The sequence below is a fragment of the Schistocerca serialis genome, chromosome 10 (genome assembly GCF_023864345.2).
Source record: "Schistocerca serialis cubense isolate TAMUIC-IGC-003099 chromosome 10, iqSchSeri2.2, whole genome shotgun sequence".
In the NCBI taxonomy this organism is placed as follows: Eukaryota; Metazoa; Arthropoda; class Insecta; order Orthoptera; family Acrididae; genus Schistocerca; species Schistocerca serialis.
This window is the reverse complement of record NC_064647.1, coordinates 148,918,038-148,937,608: the sequence shown is the minus strand read 5'-3', so window position 1 is coordinate 148,937,608 and position 19,571 is coordinate 148,918,038. Positions and strand designations below refer to the sequence as shown.

At 44.9% G+C, this 19,571-nt stretch overlaps 1 protein-coding gene across 1 annotated transcript in view; it reads right to left on the bottom strand.

Annotated features, from left to right (window-relative positions):
- The window catches only part of LOC126424888 (ras-interacting protein RIP3-like), a 67,673-nt gene that overhangs the window by 26,125 nt on the left and 21,977 nt on the right, over window positions 1-19,571 (bottom strand). Inside the window, exons 2-3 of the mRNA XM_050087721.1 lie at window positions 12,077-12,283; window positions 1,259-1,439 (exon numbers count right to left, since the gene is read on the bottom strand). Coding sequence (XP_049943678.1) covers window positions 1,259-1,439; window positions 12,077-12,283 — 388 coding nt within the window. The remainder of the gene's footprint in view (window positions 1-1,258; window positions 1,440-12,076; window positions 12,284-19,571) is intronic.

The following is a 19,571-nucleotide window of genomic DNA, read 5'->3' as shown; positions in this document are numbered from 1 at the left end:
GATTAATTGTACATCTTTCGAAAGCCGTCTGTGCCGGTCAAAACTTGGTGGTAACAAACAGTGTCGGGCTCCTTCCAGGTATAAGGGATTTCTCAAATCACGGATAAACATTCATTTTCAGCATCACTTTATGCGTTTGGTCGTTTACTAGTCGATAGTTACGAATATTATATTATTTGTGACAAGAAAAAATTGTAGACTGCCAAATAACATTGTAAATTTAATAAAAGTTCGTCCGATTACACGTATTTTTCCAATTGTATCAATTGTAATATAAATAGTAAAGAAAATGACTGTGTTAAAAATCAAACTACGAACGGGACTTGATCAAGCGATTACGGGGCTTGAACGCTACCCACTCGGCTGCCGCCACATTCTGGATAGGTATACCGGGTGATCAAAAAGACAGTATAAATTTGAAAACTGAATAAATCACGGAATAATGTAGATAGAGACGTACAAATTGACACATATGCTTGGAATGACATGGGTTTTATTAGAACCAAAAAAATACAAACGTTCAAAAAATGTCCGACAGATGGCGCTTCATCTGATCAGAATAGCAATAATTAGCATAACAAAGTAAGACAACGCAGAGATGATGTTCTTTACAGGAAATGCTCAATATGTCCACCATCATTCATCAACAATAGCTGTAGTCGAGGAATAATGTTGTGAACAGTACTCTAAAGCATGTCCGTAGTTATGGTGAGGCATTGGCGTCGGATGTTGTCTTTCAGCATCCCTAGAGATGCCGGTCGATCACGATACACTTGCGACTTCAGGTAACCCCAAAGCCAGTAATCGCACGGACTGAGGTCTGGGGACCTGGGAGGCCAAGCATGACGAAAGTGGCGGCTGAGCACACGATCATCACCAAACGACGCGTGCATGAGATCTTTCACGCGTCAAGCAATACTTTGTTTGTTTTTTGTTCTAATAAAAAAGCTCATCTCATTCCAAGCATGTGTATTAATTTTTACCTCTCTATCTACATTATTCCGTGGTTTATTAAGTTTTCAAATCTGACTTTTTGATCACCCGGTATATTTGACGACCGAAAGTATCTTGCGATTTTCTCAATAACGCTTATTGAGAAAATTGCGCGTTCCAAACGTCGTGGCCTCTCCTTGTTAATCTGGGGGTGATGCGATGGGGCGTTTTCCTTGCGAGTATCGCTCGACCAATGTACGAAAGAGATTTGTACAAGTACCACGTGCCTACACAGAGACGCAACGGCGTGTGCGGACAGACTCACCCTTGTAGTAGTAGTGCTGGAACTTCTTGGGCTCCTGCTGGAAGAGTCCGCGGGCGTACTGCTGGTAGTAGGTCTGCAGCTGCGGGTTGAGGCCGAAGCCGCCCAGGGCGTTGCCGCCGCCGCCGTACGACAGCTGGCCCTCGATGGTGCGCTTGTCTTTGCTAGAGTCGTCGCTCTTCACCTGTCAACAGAGACTCCAGTCACCACACAGCATTTGTGCTTCCCTGTTGGTACTAAGCCGTGGTGTCATACTTTACTTCGGTTTGGTCTTGTCTGGCGGCACCGGCTCCAGTTTACTATCTATGTTAAAAATGACGAAATTCCTCCAGCTGTATTAAGGTGTTGGTTTTATAGGCGACTAGTTTCGATGTTGTTACAACATCATTTTCAGGCCAATACTTGTTGACGGCAACTGTATGTGTGTAACACTAGTAGTCAGTGGTGAGACAGGAGTGTTCCATCACACGCCTATCTCACGACTGACTACTAGTGTTAGACAAATACAGTTGCCGTCAACAAGTATTGGCCTGAAGATGATGTTGTAACAACATCGAAACTAGTCGCCAATAAAACCAACACCATAATACAGCTGGAGGAATTTCGTCATTTTTTAACATATATTGTACTAGAATGGGATTTTCACTCTGTAGCGGAGTGTGCGCTGATATGAAACTTCCTGGCAGATTAAAACTGTGTGCCCGACCGAGACTCGAACTCGGGACCTTTGCCTTTCGCGGGCAAGTGCGCTACCAACTGAGCTACCCAAGCACGAGTCACGCCCCGTCCTCACAGCTTTACTTCTGCCAGTACCTCGTCTCCTACCTTCCAAACTTCACAGAGGCTCTTCTGCGAACCTTGTAGAACTAGCACTCCTGAAAGAAAGGATATTGCGGAGACATGGCTTAGCCACAGCCTGGGGGATGTTTCCAGAATGAGATTTTCACTCTGGAAGGTAGGAGACGAGATACTCGCAGAAGTAAAGCTGTGAGGACGGGGCGTGAGTCGTGCTTGGGTAGCTCAGATGGTAGAGCATTTGTCCGCGAAAGGCAAAGGTCCCGAGTTCGAGTCTCGGTCCGGCACACAGTTTTCATTTACTGTCTGTTTATTTTCTGTCTTTGGTCGAAGTCGGCCTAGGAGGAAGTGCTGGCGGCATGTCTCTGGGAGGGAGAGACAGTTGGTCTTAGGCACCGGAGTTGCACGTTAGAGCAGAGTTATTTGTGACATCGGGTCGCTATGTGAGAGCTATGTTGGGCTGTTTGAGCCAAGTTGGTCAGCGAAAGGCGCATCCGTCCGACACAGGAAATTGGTTGTTGGACTTTGGCTGTGTGGGGCGTTTAGGTCGGTTGGTGGGGCTTGGCTTCCTCGTGTCCGCCAGCTAGTGGGGCGTCCGGCTGTGCAGAGGGGCTACTTCGGGGTCTTCCGATCGTTGGTTAGTGACACCGCAGTTCATCGGGTTCTACGGACTGCCGCTTCATGTTGCTCGCAGCCTGGTTCACCTGCTTCACCCTGGACCGATCTGCCGGATACTCCATCCGACTGTTTGTTTAAAAAATTACCATCTCAAGCCACCACTTGCGTCCATGCAGCGCCGACACCTTACTCGAGATGAGTATTAAGTGTGGCTTCGTTTGACTACAGTAGTCTGAAAAGAGTAACTTTGTAATCATATTAGTCCAAACTGTGGCCTTAAGATTTAATCTGCAAATTACACCTGAACTTTTCCTGTTATTATTATTATTAAAAAAGCATGTTATATTCCTCCAGACTCTGGCCTCAAGATTTAAACTGCAAATTTCACCTGAACTTTTACATATCTTCCTCTTTTCGTATTATAATTATTAAAAGTATGTTATATTTCTTTTAAAATGTGGCCTTATGATTTAAATTTCAGTAGTTATTTCTTTGATGTTAAGTTAAATTTTAAGTTTACTATCAAAAACAGTCTTGATCACAATTTATTTATTACGGTGATCGGTTTCGACCACTACTGTGGTCATCTTCAGACCAATGAGAAAGAACCTCCTACTCCTGGAGAATCACTACTGCTGATTCTCCACCAGAAGGACATTCTTACTCATTGGTCTAAAGATGACCACAGTAGTGGTCGAAACCGATCACCGTAATAAATAAATTGTGATCAAGACTGTTTTTGATAGAAAATATTTGTAACACATTGATCACTGTTCACTCCAACAATGTATTCAAAAGTAATAAATCAATAAATTGTTATTTACATGAAATAACAGCGAGTTGATTTGTGGGCGTGGTCCTTCCCATTTTCCTTAATTCCCAATTATCTGGGTCAGGTACAGCTTCAATTTCTGCGAGGGTGTCTCAAACGAAATATCGACAACAGTGTAATAAATAGCTAGGAAAACGGTGCTGAAATCTCGAAGGGCAAACTGGATACGATTGTGATAATTTTTATATTTCCGTCTGTAGTGTCACCTCTATGTCACAATTATCTTTGTGTGTACATCTGTGTTCATATCAATTCCGAAAGTTTATTCCTAGATGCAACAGCTATTTCACAGGACCAATTCTAGATGACGTATTATTTTATCACATCAGGCCCCCATGCCAGGGTCGGTTGTGACAGAGGTTGGGGTCATTAGTGGAATACTCAGATATGGCTTTAACTCAGCGGTAACTGTATATGAGGGGTATTCGGAAAGTAAGGTCCGTTCTGGCGCGAAATGGAAACCACTGTGAAAATCCGATGGAACTTTGGACAGATGTGTTGGGCAGTGTCTTTAGTGTGCCTGTCAATCGCTTCACGTCGCTCTTTTCAGTTCAGAGCGCCAAGTGATCACCCAGAAATGCCCAAAACAACAGTGTCTCCCGCCAAGTATGTGGATCTTGTGAGAAATTTCCCCTGAATCTATGCAGCCCACATAACATACATGTCATGCGTTTCTTTCTCCAAGATAATTTTCAGCCGCATTCTGCATGGGCAATGAAGGCGCTCTTGCAGGGTTTTCGATGGGAAATGTTCGATCACCCACAATACAGTCCTTAATTGGCTGCCTCCGTTGTTCATCTCTCCTCAGATCAAACGCTGGCTACGAAGACAACACTTTGGCACAAACAATGAAAGGCAGACCACTGCAGAGAATTGGCGGAAGGCACAGGCGGCTGCTTTATGTGACGACGGTACTGGAAAGTCTTTACAACGCCACGAAAAAAGTCTACGTCGAAGCGACAACTATTTAAGGGGGGTAGGACGTCAAATGGACCGACTTGGAGCAGAAGAGGCATCACACGACATTTTAATTTCCAGTGTCTATACTTTTACAAATAAGTTCATAAAACTGTGTCAGCATCACCAGGGAGGATTCAGGATTCACACTCATTGCAGTGGAAGTTCGAAAACATAACAAAATAAATTTTTTTTACATGCGAAATTTCATCATTTTTTTCACTTACTAATGGCTGCAGTTGTTGCTATAGGTACACTTTTCTTCATAAGTAAGAGAGATTCTTCGATGAATTTTGCACAGCATACATACCATAATTACAGGTGTATGAAACTCTAGAATTTATGTAATTTATGAAAAAAGAATGAGCTGTTGTATTTTAAACTTCATGTTTAGAAAAAACACAAATTTTGTAGTTAATTACCTCAATTTTTACCACAGTTTTTAATAGGTTTGGAAAATTCTAGAGTTTCATACATCATTAAGTATGGTTTGTATGCTGTGCAAAATTCATCGAAGAATCTCTCTTACGTATGAAGAAAAGTGTACCTATAGCAACAAGTACTGACATTAGTAAGTGAAAAAAATGATGAAATTTCACATGTAACAAAAATCATTCTGTTATGTTTTCGAACTTGCACTGCGATGAGTGTGAATTCTGAATACTTCCTGGTCATGCTGACAAAGTTTTATGAATTTATTTGTAAAAGTATAGACAGTCGAAATTAAAATGTTCTGTGGTGCCTCTCCTGCTCCAAGTCGGCCCGTTTGACGTCCTACCCCCCTTAAAGATGTAACTACAAGATGAAACTAATTTTCACTGTGGTTTCCACTTTGTGACCTATCGAATAGCCCTCATATTTATTGCTAAGGCCCATTTGGTAACGTATTTTTAATTATCTTGTAACAGTCTTCAGCATTAAAATGAGTCAAAAACACTTCTTTTAAAACTCAGTTTTACAAATCATCGATATAATCAATAACAAATAGGAAAAAATACACTATGTGATCAAAAGTATCAGGACACCACCCAGAAACATATGTTTTTCATATTAGGTGTACTGTGCTGCCACCTACTGCCAGGTACTCCATATCAGCGACCTCAATAGTCATTATACGTCTTGAGAGAGCAGAATGGGGCGCTCCGTATAACTGACGGATTTCGAACTTCGTCAGGTGATTGGGTGTCACTTGTGTCATACATCTGTATGCGAGATTTCACACTCTTAAACATTCTTAGGTTAACTCTTTCCGACGTGACAGTAAAGTTGTAAAGTGAAGGGGCATGTACAACACAAAAGCGTACAGGCCGACCACGTCTGTTGACTGAGAGTTGAAGGGGGTAGTAATGTGTAATAGGCAGACATCTATCCAGACAATCGCACAGGAATTCCAAACCGCTGCAACTACTATGACAGTGAGGCGGGAGGTGAGAATACTTGCATTTTATGGTCAAGGGGCTGCTCATAAGCCACTCATCACGCCGGCAAATGCCAAACGACGATCGCTCGATGTAAGGAGCGTGAACATTGGACGATTGAACAGTGGAAAAACGTTGTGTGGAGTGACGGATCACGGTACACAATATTACGATCCGATGGCAGGGTGTGGGTATGGTGAATGCCCGGTGAACATCCGCCAGGGTGTGTAGTGCCAATAGTAAAATTCGGAGGCGGTGGTGTTATGGTGTGGTCGTGTTCTTCATGGAGGGGGCTTGCACCCCTGTTGTTTTGCGTGGCACTATCACAGCACAGGCCTAAATTGATATTTTAACCACCTTCTTGCTTCCCACTGTTGAAGAGCTGTTCGGGGATGGCGACTGCATCCTTCAACACGATCGTGCACCTGTTCATAATGAACGGCCTGTGGCGGAGTGGTTACACGACAATAACATCGCTGTAATGGACTGGCCTGTACAGAGTCCTGGCCTGAATCCTATAGAAGATCTTCGAGATGGTTTGGGACGCCGACGTCGTGCCAGGCCTCACCCACCGACATCGATACCCCTCCTCAGAGCAGCACTCCGTGAAGATTGGGCTGCCATTCCCTAAGAAACATTCGAGCATCTGACTGAACGTATGCCTGCGAGAGTGGTAACTGTCATCAAGGCTACGGGTTGGCCAACACCAGATTGAATTCCAGCATTACCGATGGAGGGCGCCACGAGCCTTTAAGTCATTTTCAGCCAGGGGTCCGGATACTTTTGATCACATAGTGTATCTGCACATTATAACTCACTCAAGATCAAACACGAACTGATTACAGGTGTCAGTCCATAACGTTCCAAAATAACGTCTTTGTAGAAAATAAGAATTTGACACAACAGATACCGAAAAAGATGTCAGTTTCTCTGCTTTACAAGCTCAAGCAATTCAAGGTGATCAAGTATGCAGTAACACTCACCTCCGTTATGGCAAATATAGTAGCGACCGCCACCTGGGAACAGTTGACAGGACACATCCTGAGGGAACAAGCAATTGTCAGTATAGTAATGGATGGAAGCGTGGGGCTAAAAATTGTAGAGGGAGACCAAGGTAGATAAGGAGAGAAGAAACTTTCAGAGAACAGGCTAGCATGGAGACCTGTATCAAACATCAGACTGAGACAACAACAACAAAAAACGTGGAACTATTTCCAGTAAAACACTTTCAACGGCGGACAAACAAATAAAATTCTCCATCGGAAATAACGGTGAAGATTGTGCTAAAGGAAAGGAGTCTTAATTTAGTGGAAACGACCATAGGTCTGATACACTCACACCTTGGATGTGGTTCCTTAGAGGGTTTTCATCTGTCATTTAGGTAAATGATGAACTGGTGTCCAATCTCCTCCTCAGAAATTACGATGCATAAACAGTAAAAAAAAAAAAACGGTAATACACAGGAAAATATTTAGACGATTCTAAGACGGATGGCTTACATTGCTTGCGTTCCTCAGGTTACTAATGGGCATGCTGCCTCAAAGTTAAAATAAATTTCCTAAATCATAAAGAATAGCGGACTCCGTACAACTGGTAGATATAGGAAAGAGAGACTAATTTACAGAAGTACGGCAGAGCTCAGCATGAAGATTGATTCGGGTTGGATTGTTTTGGGGGAAGAGACCAACCAGCGACGTCATCGGTCTCATCGGATTACGGAAGGACGGGGAAGGAAGTCGGCCGTACCCTTTCAAGGGAACCATCCCAGCATTTGCCTGGAGCGAATTAGGAAAATCACGGAAAACCTAAACCAGGATCGCCGGACGCGAATGCGAGTCCAGTGTGCTAACCACTGCGCCACCTCGCTCGGTGGAACGATTCGGAGAAATTAGTCGTGTCAGTGTAATCGTCTTACCAAAGGCAGAATTACGCCGTAAGATAGAAACATATTTTGAGGATAGATTTTAACATGTCATCGTTACACTTGTGAAGCTGAGTGAGCGTCTATAGCGAGCAACAATTGAGAATGTCGCATATCTCTATGTGGCCGCAAGGTTTTCCACAACGTTTCACAGTTCACACCGTTAGTGGCAGAGGCGAAAGTGCAAACAAGCTGGGAACATCTTTCAAATCCCTCGTAACATACCGCTTCCGCACCTGTCGCACGTAAGCAGCAGACGTGATGTAATGCCATGAGAGCCGAGTTACTGATGTAGGAGCTCCACCTGTGCCTCTGAGATCAGATCTGTCCTCCGAACATAGCTTTTCATGAATAGTGTCCAGGTTTCATGGTTTCTATTGTGAATTGCTTGCTACGTCGTCTTACTTGTTACTTCTGAGATAATAATTTCCTGCGGCTCAACGGCGTGGTGCAAGCCCTTGAATTGCACGCCTGCTCTTCGATTAGTTCGTCCATGAACTATTAAGTTACTAGAATTAGAATCTCTCTCTCTCTCTCTCTCTCTCTTTCTCTCTCTCTCCGTCCAACAAGTTTCCGTGCTGAATTTGTGCCTGGTGTAGAAGCGGTGTCAGCGCGGTACTACGGTGTCAGTTTGAACTAGCCATTCCACTCAGTTGCGGGCAGGCTGTGTTAAGTAATAGACATGCGGCCGTAGTGTGTCAACGTTGTTACATCACAAATTGCAGTGGAGTAATATCTGTAAACGGAGCATTCAAGGCAGCCTTCAGAATGTGTTAAAGAATTGAGAAGTGTGTGCTAAGTCTCCTGGGCAAAAACAACGACGCGTGACGCATGTCTCAAATCGACTGAAATGCAAAACGTCGAGCAGTCTTTTGTGGAAAAAATCATCGCACATGATAAGATTTGGTCTTACCAATGCTATCCTGCGATAAAGGGTCAAAGTGCATAAAGTCACACGAAGGGTCAAGACTTTGATGACATGACCGGCATTGAAGCCAATGTGACAATCGAGTAGAACAACTTCCCAGAGAAGGACGTTCCTGACAGAATCACGTGGATGTGTGAGCGTTCTGCGCGTTATACTCAAGTGAGAGGGGACTAAGTAGAGCACCCGAAGCATTAAAACCACCAGCCTAACTTTTCTCTATCTTTAATAGACCCTGCCTCGTAGCTTTTTTCGTTCTGACGGGGCACCCCAGTCTCTGCCTCCTCTTACAGTTTTTACCTCCTATAGCTCCCTCTAGTGGGATGGAAATTTTTCCCCGATGTCTTTATACATTTCCTATCATCCTATCTCTTCTTCTTGTCAGTGTTTCCCACATATTCCTATTCTCGCATATTCGACAGGAAACATAATTTCTTATCATCCTTGTGTGGCACTACAGCCAAAACCCTTCGAATTTCATCTTTTCCAGTATTCACACTGTCCATCATTCTCTACCACACAATGCTATGCTTCAAACGTACGAGAATAGTTCAATAAGTACTATAACATTCCTTTTCTAGGCCAGTTTCTGTAAAAAAAGTTTTTGAAATATTCCTGCTTCAGCTCCTGTAGTTTTATGAATTTCCGATAGGTGGGGGCGCAGTATGTAGCATTCAAACTGCCGTCTGTGACAGAGGTGCGTTTCAAGGAGAGACCTGTCATTGAGTTTTGGTTCAAATGGCTCTGAGCGCTATGCGACTTAACTTCTGAGGTCATCAGTCGCCTAGAACTTAGAACTACCTAAACCTAACTAACCTAAGGACATCACACACATCCATGCCCGAGGCAGGATTCGAACCTGCGACCGTAGCGGTCGCCCGGCTCCAGACTGTAGCGCCCAGAACCGCACGGCCACTCCGGCCGGCCATTGAGTTTTCTTTTTTGGTCTTTGGCGTTAAACTAGAGCATCGCAGATGTTCGTAGGCGCTTACAGAATGTCTAAGGAGATCTGGCAGTGAAGAAAAGCACGATAAATCGTTGGGCGAGGCGTCTGTTCTCACCGCAACAAGGTCCCGCAGTCCTGTACATTCTCTCGCGTGCAAGCCCACCGCACACAGCCGTTACTCTTTCAGTGTTGGAACGTGCGGACACTCTCATTGGAAGTGATCGACTGATGACAATGAAACACATGGTTGCTGAAGTGAACGTTTCTGTTATTAGTGTTGACACACTCGTCCATCACTTGGAGTACTCTAAGGAGTGTGCCGAGATCTCGCACATTCCGACTTCCATATGTTCGGCGCAATCATGGATGCACTCGGCTGAAAGCAGTGCTGATGGGGAGGTTGTTGATGCAGCAAAAAGTTGGCTCTGACTTTGACCAGCAGAGTGGTACCATGCCGGCATATCGGCCTTCCCAGTAAGGTGGCGTAAGGATGTCGCATTCAATGGAGATTATGTTGAAAAATAGGGTTTTATAGCCGAAACAGTGGGGAATAATACTGTGGTGTCTTGGAATCCTGAATAAAATCAAGGTCCTTGCAGAAAAATGTGTTGCATTAATTATTGAATGCCACTAGTGCATTCTCAGACAATTTCTTTCTCAAACTACACAGAGTACGCGAAAGAACTTGCCCCCTTCTAACAGCCGTGTACCGCAAGTCTCTAGAGGAACGGAAGGTTCCAAATGATTGGAAAAAAGCAAAGGTAGTCCCAGTCTTCAAGAAGGGTCGTCGAGCAGATGCGCAAAACTGTAGACCTATATCTCTGACGTCGATCTGTTGTAGAATTTTAGAACATGTTTTTTGCTCGCGTATCATGTCGTTTTTGGAAACCCAGAATCTACTCTGTAGGAATCAACATGGATTCCGGAAACAGCGATCGTGTGAGACCCAACTCGCTTTATTTGTTCATGAGACCAAGAAAATATTGGATACAGGCTCCCAGGTAGATGCTATTTTCCTTGACTTCCGGAAGGCGTTTGATACAGTTCCGCACTGTCGCCTGATAAACAAAGTATGAGCCTACGGAATGTCAGACCAGCTGTGTGACTGGATTGAAGAGTTTTTAGCAAACAGAACACAGCATGTTGTTATCAATGGATAGACGTCTACAGACGTTAAAGTAACCTCTGGCGTGCCACAGGGGAGTGTTATGGGACCATTGCTTTTCACAATATATATAAATGACGTAGTAGATTGTGTCGGAAGTTCCATGCGGCTTTTCGCGGATGATGCTGTAGTATACAGAGAAGTTGCGGCGTTAGAAAATTGAAGCGAAATGCAAGAAGATGTTCAGCGGATAGGCACTTGGTGCAGGGAGTGGCAACTGACCCTTAACATCGACAAATGTAATGTACTGCGAATACATAGAAAGAAGGGTCCTTTATTGTATGATTATATAATAGCGGAACAAACACTGGTAGCAGTTACTTCTATAAAATATCTGGGAGTATGCGTGCGGAACGATTTGAAGTGGAATGATCATATAAAATTAATTGTTGGTAAGGCGGGTGCCAGGTTGAGATTCATTGGGAGAGTCCTTAGAAAATGTAGTCCATCAACAAAGGAGGTGGCTTACAAAACACTCGTTCGACCTATACTTGAGTATTGCTGATCAGTGTGGGATCCGTACCAGATCGGGTTGACGGAGGAGATAGAGAAGATCCAAAGAAGAGCGGCGCGTTTCGTCACAGGGTTATTTGGTAACCGTGATAGCGTTACGGAGATGTTTAGCAAACTCAGGTGGCAGACTCTGCAAGAGAGGCGCTCTGCATCACGGTGTAGCTTGCTCGCCAGCTTTCGAGAGGGCACGTTTCTGGATGAGGTATCGAATATATTGCTTCCCCCTACTTATACCTCCCGAGGAGATCACTAATGTAAAATTAGAGGGATTCGAGCGCGTACGGAGGCCTTCCGGCAGTCGTTCTTCCCGCGAACCATACGCGACTGGAACAGGAAAGGGAGGTAATGACCGTGGCACGTAAAGTGCCCTCCGCGACACACCGTTGAGTGGCTTGCGGAGTATAAATGTAGATGTAGATGTAGACCTGTGTTTAATAGTAGCAGATTTCTTTTGGACACCTGTGCCTCCTTTGACTAGGTTAGTCTACTTTTCGTGTCCTCCTTGGTTCATCCGCCGTGGGTTTATATCTCTTTTCTCTCTTTGTCCATGGTCTCGGATTTGTATTTTATCGCTAACATCATTTCTGTTACTCCTCACTACTTTCATCTTTCTTCGATTTACCACCTATCCATAATGTGCGTTCGTTAGACTGTTTTCCATCCGACAGGTCCAGCAAACGTTCCTGATATGAGGGAGTGAAAGGATAGAAATAAAGCAGTGAGTGACGTACCTCGACCTCGACGTCCTTCTCCGACTCGAGGGCGGTGTTGTCGGACACCGGCTCCTCTGGGACGACGGCCTCTCTCTCCTCGTCCGCAGCGTTCTCTGCAGGAGAGGGCGTCGTGGTGACGGCGTCCGCAGGGGTCGCCTCCGTGGTGGTGGGGGCGGCGCTCACCGTGGTGCGGGCACACAGGCAGGCGGCGAGCAACAGGAGCACCTGCAGCAGGGCACAATCCAAATGTTCAAAATGTTCAAATGTGTGTGAAATCTTATGGAACGGAACTGCTAAGGTCATCAGTCCCTAAGCTTACTCACTGCTTAACCTAAATTATCCTAAGGACAAACACACACACCCATGCCTGAGGGAGGACTTGAACCTCTGCCAGGAACAGCCGCACAGTCCATGACTGCAGCGCCTAGACCGCTCGGCTAATCCCGCGCGGCCAGGCCTCAGTCCCACCAAGTCAACACCAGCAGAGCAAGTGATAGCGTCTGACGTCCAGGGAGTGAGAGGAAGCTTGGGACGTAATGCTCAGCCTGCTAACGTATTATATAGCGCCAACATGCCTGCTCCAATAGTTCTCACTAGTAACCCCACCCAAGCCCGCCCGGTTAGCCGTACTGTCTAACGCACGGCTTTACGGGTGGGTGGGAGTGCCTGGTCCCCGGCGCGAATCCGCCCGTCTGCTTTATGTCGAGGTCCGGTGAACCGGCCAGTCTGTGCATAGATTTTAGGTGGTTTTCCATCTGCCTCGGCGAATGCGGGCTGGTTCCCCTTATTCCGCCTCAGTTACACCATGTCGGCGATTGCTGCACAAACAAGTTCTCCATGTAGGCGTACACCACTGTTACTCTACCACGCAGATATTGGCGTTACACTCGTCTGGTATGAGACGTTCCCTGGGGGGTCCACTGGGGGCCAAACCGCAGAATATTGAGCACTGCAGCTGCGGCAGGGACGGAGCCTCTCCGTCGTTTCTAGGTCCCCAATTAATATACAATACAACCCCACCCTGATTCCTTAAAAAACTCGATCACTGAATCAGTAAAAGCTGAGTACTTAGTCCTCCAGTTTAAGAAAAATCAGCTTTTCACTTTTCTCGACGTTGATGACGTCATATCTCCTAAACCACGAGGGCTATTCGGAAAGTAATGAACGACAGGTCGCGACATGGAAACCTCAGTGAAAATCTGTTTTATTTGCAACTGTTAGCTACACCTTCCAGCTACACAGTCGCCGCTCAGACTTAGATATTTGCCGTAGTGTTGTACCAACTTTTCAATTCCCTCGTTATAGACAGCCGCCAGTGCTTTTCGACAGTTTTCTACTCTCGGCTGCAGCATGTTGTCTGTGTCAAAATAGTGTCTTCACAGCCAGCGGTTCATTCACCTCAGGGGTAGCCAGTTACAGGTTGTACTGTGGGTGATCAAACAAGTCCGATCGAAAATGCTGCAGGAGCATCTTCATTGCCCCTGCAGAGTGCGGCCGAAAATAGTCGTGCAGAACGAAACCGCATGACAGTTATGTTATGTGGATGGCATAGCTTCAGGCGAATTCTTTCGCCAGGTCCTTATACTTGGTGGGAGACGCTACTTTCTAGCCATATTTTCGTTCGCACTGTGAGCTCAGAGCTGAAAAGAGTGACATGATGCGATGGACAGGTATACTAGTGCCCATTTTATCTGCGCAAAGCTTCATCAGATTTTCATTGCATTTTCCATTTCGTGATCGATCGTTCCTTACTTTTCGAATAACCCTCGTACATGCCGTACAATGATATAATTTTCCAGGTTCATTCAGTGTTACATGCAGATACTGTCTGGCAAAATATGTTATGGATAGAGTGAGTAATGAAGAAGTAATAAGCTAAATGTCATACATGATGCCAAAGGTTTAATTCCACATAGGTTGAACGGTTACCTTCTCCGTTACTATCTTTTTTTCTCTCTCTCTCAATCTATGTTAGAGCATGCCGGTTGCGTGTGTGCCAAGACATCTCATATACATGCTGCTTACCCAGTTGGTTCAATGCTTGGAAGGATTCATTGAAAGGGGCCGGCCTGAGTTTAGTATCTGATTGATTAGCTGATTATTATATTAATATTTCGCAATGGATAACGCGGGTGAGGGCTCAAGCAACCAAGTGGGCAAGTAATTAATCTGCACGCTCTAACATGATGTATATTCTCTATCCTGGTTAATTTTCATTCCCGTCAGATTATCATGACTTCATCTTAGTGCCAGCATTGTTCCCTACACAAGATGGAGTTGTTATGACGAGTCACTCAATCCATGAAATTAAGTACATATGACATTTTTAATTACTTACCCAGAAACTTTACAAATGTTTTAACCATCTCTTTTTACTCGCTACTTAAGCTATCTCATAATTGCAATTAACAAAGCAAAGACGAATAGTATTCAATGAACTGTGGATGAAGCCCGACCAACAAGCATTACACGCATTGATCAAAAATGATAGTGCATTGAGAACGGCTAGTTTATAGCTGAAATCTACATCTACCAATAAAGTTCCAAAAGGACTACTGATAGCTGAAATCTATTACTTACAAGTCAATATAATAGTCCCTGCGTGCAACACCCTTCTGAATCGAAGGTAACCTGATGAATAAATTCTATCTTATTTATAGCTAAGCGTGCCCATATTATCAGTAATCTATCCAACACTCTCTCGCACTGAATGTGCCTATACTATCAGAAGTCTGATCTCGTTTTTTTAGTATTGTGCACTGGGAAAGGATAGGGATCTACGTTGCTGCATCTGGTCTGCTTGGACAGTGATTGAAATTCGCACCCCATGTTATTACTTGGACCGAATCGTTATGAATTAATGAACCGCGCTTCGGTTCCTCAATGTTCACTCTCTCCATTACTTCTCAGCACCGTTCCCTTAGTCAAAATTATAGGAAAGATACTTGGTGGGAAAACGGGGGAACAAAGCAGACACAACAAACATCTCTCGTATACATAAAAAAAATTCTTAAGCTAAAACATACTACAAAATTTGGCACATGCAAATTAACAGTTAACAGCACACGCAAGCATCCTCACCGTAACTATTTTAAAGAACGAGCTGATAGCTTGCTGGCGGTGCAATTCGACACGGCGTGGGTGATCGACACCAACGCCTAATTTTTTGTACTCACCTCAATGTTCATTCTTGTTTTTCAATCTATGCAAATATTCACACGCACAACCTATTATTTACCAATTAGTTAGGACGTGGAGCATCGTCTAGGTTACTGCTTGCAAATGGGGGTTAGTCATGACTGAACAGATCCGTGCACAACATTTATGAATTTGCTCAATAAATTACGTCACACTCTTAGAGCCTTAAGTAACTCACACAAAAGACACGCATATCCTAGCAGGTTTCAGACGGAATCGTCGTCTAAATTTCTCATCAGCAGTTACGACCACGTGTTAAGCTAACTAGGCCGGGTGATGCCTATGTTACTTTAGCAACAGTAAGAAATTTCAAAAATGCAAAACGCTATTGCTAAAAGTGGAACTATATGATTTTTGGTACTATTGCTGCTCTCGTGTACTGAAGACACTAACTCATCGCTTTACTACAAATGGATAACTTGATCCCCCCATGCCCACTTCTGGAAAAGAAACCCTAACTGAAAATTCTAATTTTTTACAGGCAAAATTTCTCAAAAAAAGGAATGGTCGTAACGACATGCTAACTACTTCCATTCTGAGAAAGAGCTGATTAATAACAACATAATAATGGAAATGAGCGTATGGCGTCAGTGGCCGGGAATTCCCAGTCGGGAAGTTTGTCCGCCAAGTGCAGGTCTTATTGAGTGCGACGCCACACTGGGCGATCTGCGCGTCGACAGTGGAGAAGAAGTGATGATAAGAACAGCACAACACCCAGCCCCTGAGGAGAGAAAATCTCCTTTCCCAGCCGGGAATCGAACGCGGGCCCCCGTGCGTGGCAATCCAACTCGCTGACCATTCAGCTAATGGGGTAACAATATAATAAATTATACCTCATCCCACAAAGAAATTGGCGGCAAAGACGGAGATCGCCCTCGATTCCGCCCGCTCAGTTCAACAGCTTCTGCCAGAGTGACCCTGTCATGACGGCCCTCTCTTCCGCCCTGGACGGGAGGGGAATCTGTTACCAGCCCCGAACTACCCCTGGCAAATAAGTGCATCATCGCTGCCTTTACCCCAAATTTATGTTGAGACCAACCAACCTACAGAGCGACCACATCTCTGCCTTGCCACTACTAGCAGACGAACTCTTAATAAAAACTCAAAATTAATTAATCCAAGGGAACGTAGAAGCATTAAGGAAAGGAAGTGCATTTACGTAATTATGAATCAAATATGCAGGTAGTTCATTTCTTCACTCGAGTTATATCAGTTCTTAAATTTGAAAAAATGATGAAAATATCCCAAACATATATAGCATTCAACATAATGCGATGGAATAAGATAATTATAATGAGATGGAACAAGCTGGTCTCTCTCAAGGTGAATACGCAATATGCGATAATTTTTTTATCCTTTCATTATTTCGTTGGGGTTGTAAGTAAGCTGTTTAGGTTTTTATATTGGTAACGCCACGTAGCCCTCTGTATGAAAATCACTGACTGTACTGTGTGCAGTCTGTGGCTGGTTGGCATTGCTGGAATATTCGCTTTTGTAGTTTTGGGTAGTTGGATGTGAACAGCGCGTAGCGTTGGGCAATTGGAGGTGAGCCGCCAGCAGTGGTGGATGTGGGGAGAGAGATGGCAGAGTTTTGAAAGCGGACAATCTGGAAATGGGTCCGTCAGAAAAAGGAAATTTGTAAGACTGGATGTCATGAACTGATATATATATTATGACTTTTGAAAACTATTAAGGTAAATACATTGTTCGTTCTCTATCAAAATCTTTCATTTGCTAACCATGCCTATCAGTAGTTAGTGCCTTCAGTAGCTGGAATCTTTTATTTAGCTGGCAGTATTGGCGCTCGTTGTATTGCAGTAGTTCGAGTAACCAAGATTTTTGTGGGATAAGTGATTCATGGGAGATATAGGTTATTATTAGTCAGGGCCATTCGTTTGTAGGGATTATTGAAAGATTGCGTTGCGCTAAAAAATATTGTGTGTCAGTTTAGTGATGATCATAATAAGTAAAGAGAGAACTGTCTGAGTACGTCCAGTTTTGCTCAGCTGTTTGAAAATCAAATAACATAAGAAGTTTTCCAGCACAGTCATGCTTAATTTTTCCAAGGGGACGTTTCAGGATGTCAGGGTGAAAAAGTATCGAAAAGGCTTGAAATAACAAAAACATGCAAACACCGAAAACACGACACATTACGATCACTAATACGGTGTAGGAAAACCTCTCGCACAGAAGAAAGCTTCCAGTCGTCTCGAAATGAATAAACACAGATCCTGTATGGTTTTCAAGGGAATCCTATATAATTCTTCCTGCAAGATAGAGCCAAGTTCCACTAACGATGATGGAGGTGGATAGCTATAGCACACCCTTCTCTCAAAAGTAAAACATAACGGCTCTACAATTTTGAAATGAAATAACTGTGGTCGCCAGCGGGGATGCCACAATTTGTCCTTGTGCTCAAAAGACCGGTCGTGAACGATTCGGGGTGCGTGAACAGGGGTCCTGTCCTAATGGAACACAACATCAGCATTGGAGAACAAACACTACGCCGTGAGATTCACCTGATCCGCCAAAATGATCACATAATCATTGGCAGTAATGGTACCTCGCTGAGTAACCAGTAGGCCTATAGAAAACCTCGAAAAAATGGCTCTAAGCACTATGGGACTTAACCGAGCGAGGTGGCGCAGTGGTTAGCACACTGGACTCGCATTCGGGAGGACGACGGTTTAATCCCGTCTCCAGCCATCCTGATTTAGGTTTTCCGTGATTTCCCTAAATCGTTTCAGGCAAATGCCGGGATGGTTCCTTTGAAAGGGCACCGCCGATTTCCTTCCCCATCCTTCCCTAACCCAAGCTTGCGCTCCGTCTCTAATGACCTCGTTCTCGACGGGACGTTAGACACTAATCTCCTCCTCCACTATGGGACTTAACATCTGAGGTTATCAGTGCCCTAGAACTTCGAACTACTTAAACCTAACTAACCTAAGGACATCACACACATCCATGCCCGAGGCAGGATTGGAACCTGCGACCGCAGCAGCTGCGTGGTTCCGGACTGGGGCACCTAGAACCGCTCGGCCACAGAGGCTGGTTGAAAACCTCGACACCGATGTCGAAATCGAAACCGAATGGCTTCCATGTTTCATTCTTGGGATGTAAACTCGACCACAAGTTGGAAACAGTGTACAACAAGAATCATTCGACCAAATGACTTTCTTCCATTGCCCCAAAGTCCATATTTTTTGGTTTCTGCAACAGGTATGTGTGTTACTGATGAGTGGTTTTGCAATTCCAGGTTGACCCGTAGTTCCCTACCTATGGAGCTTCCTTCGCCTTTCTTTAGGGCGTATTCGAACATTATGAAGTACCTCAAAAAAATGATTTATTGACACATAGTCAGCACGGTTTTAGAAATTATCGTTCTCGTGAAACACAACTAGCTCTTTATACTCATGAAGTAATAAGTGCCATCGATAGAGGATGTCAGATTGATTCCATGTTTTTAGATTTCCAGAAGGCTTTCGACACCGTTCCTCACAAGCGTCTTCTTACCAAACTGCGTGCCTCAGTTGTGTGACTGGATTCGTGATTTCCTGTCAGAAAGGTCACAGTTCGTAGTAATAGACGGAAAGTCATCGAGTAAAACAGAGGTAATATCCGGCGTTCCCCAAGGAAGTGTTATATGCCCTCTATTGTTTCTGATCTACACTCCTGGAAATGGAAAAAAGAACACATTGACACCGGTATGTCAGACCCACCATACTTGCTCCGGACACTGCGAGAGGGCTGTACAAGCAATGATCACACGCACGGCACAGCGGACACACCAGGAACCGCGGTGTTGGCCGTCGAATGGCGCTAGCTGCGCAGCATTTGTGCACCGCCGCCGTCAGTGTCAGCCAGTTTGCCGTGGCATACGGAGCTCCATCGCAGTCTTTAACACTGGTAGCATGCCGCGACAGCGTGGACGTGAACCGTATGTGCAGTTGACGGACTTTGAGCGAGGGCGTATAGTGGGCATGCGGGAGGCCGGGTGGACGTACCGCCGAATTGCTCAACACGTGGGCCGTGAGGTCGCCACAGTACATCGATGTTGTCGCCAGTGGTCGGCGGAAGGTGCACGTGCCCGTCGACCTGGGACCGGACCGCAGCGACGCACGGATGCACGCCAAGACCGTAGGATCCTACGCAGTGCCGTAGGGGACCGCACCGCCACTTCCCAGCAAATTAGGGACACTGTTGCTCCTGGGGTATCGGCGAGGACCATTCGCAACCGTCTCCATGAAGCTGGGCTACGGTCCCGCACACCGTTAGGCCGTCTTCCGCTCACGCCCCAACATCGTGCAGCCCGCCT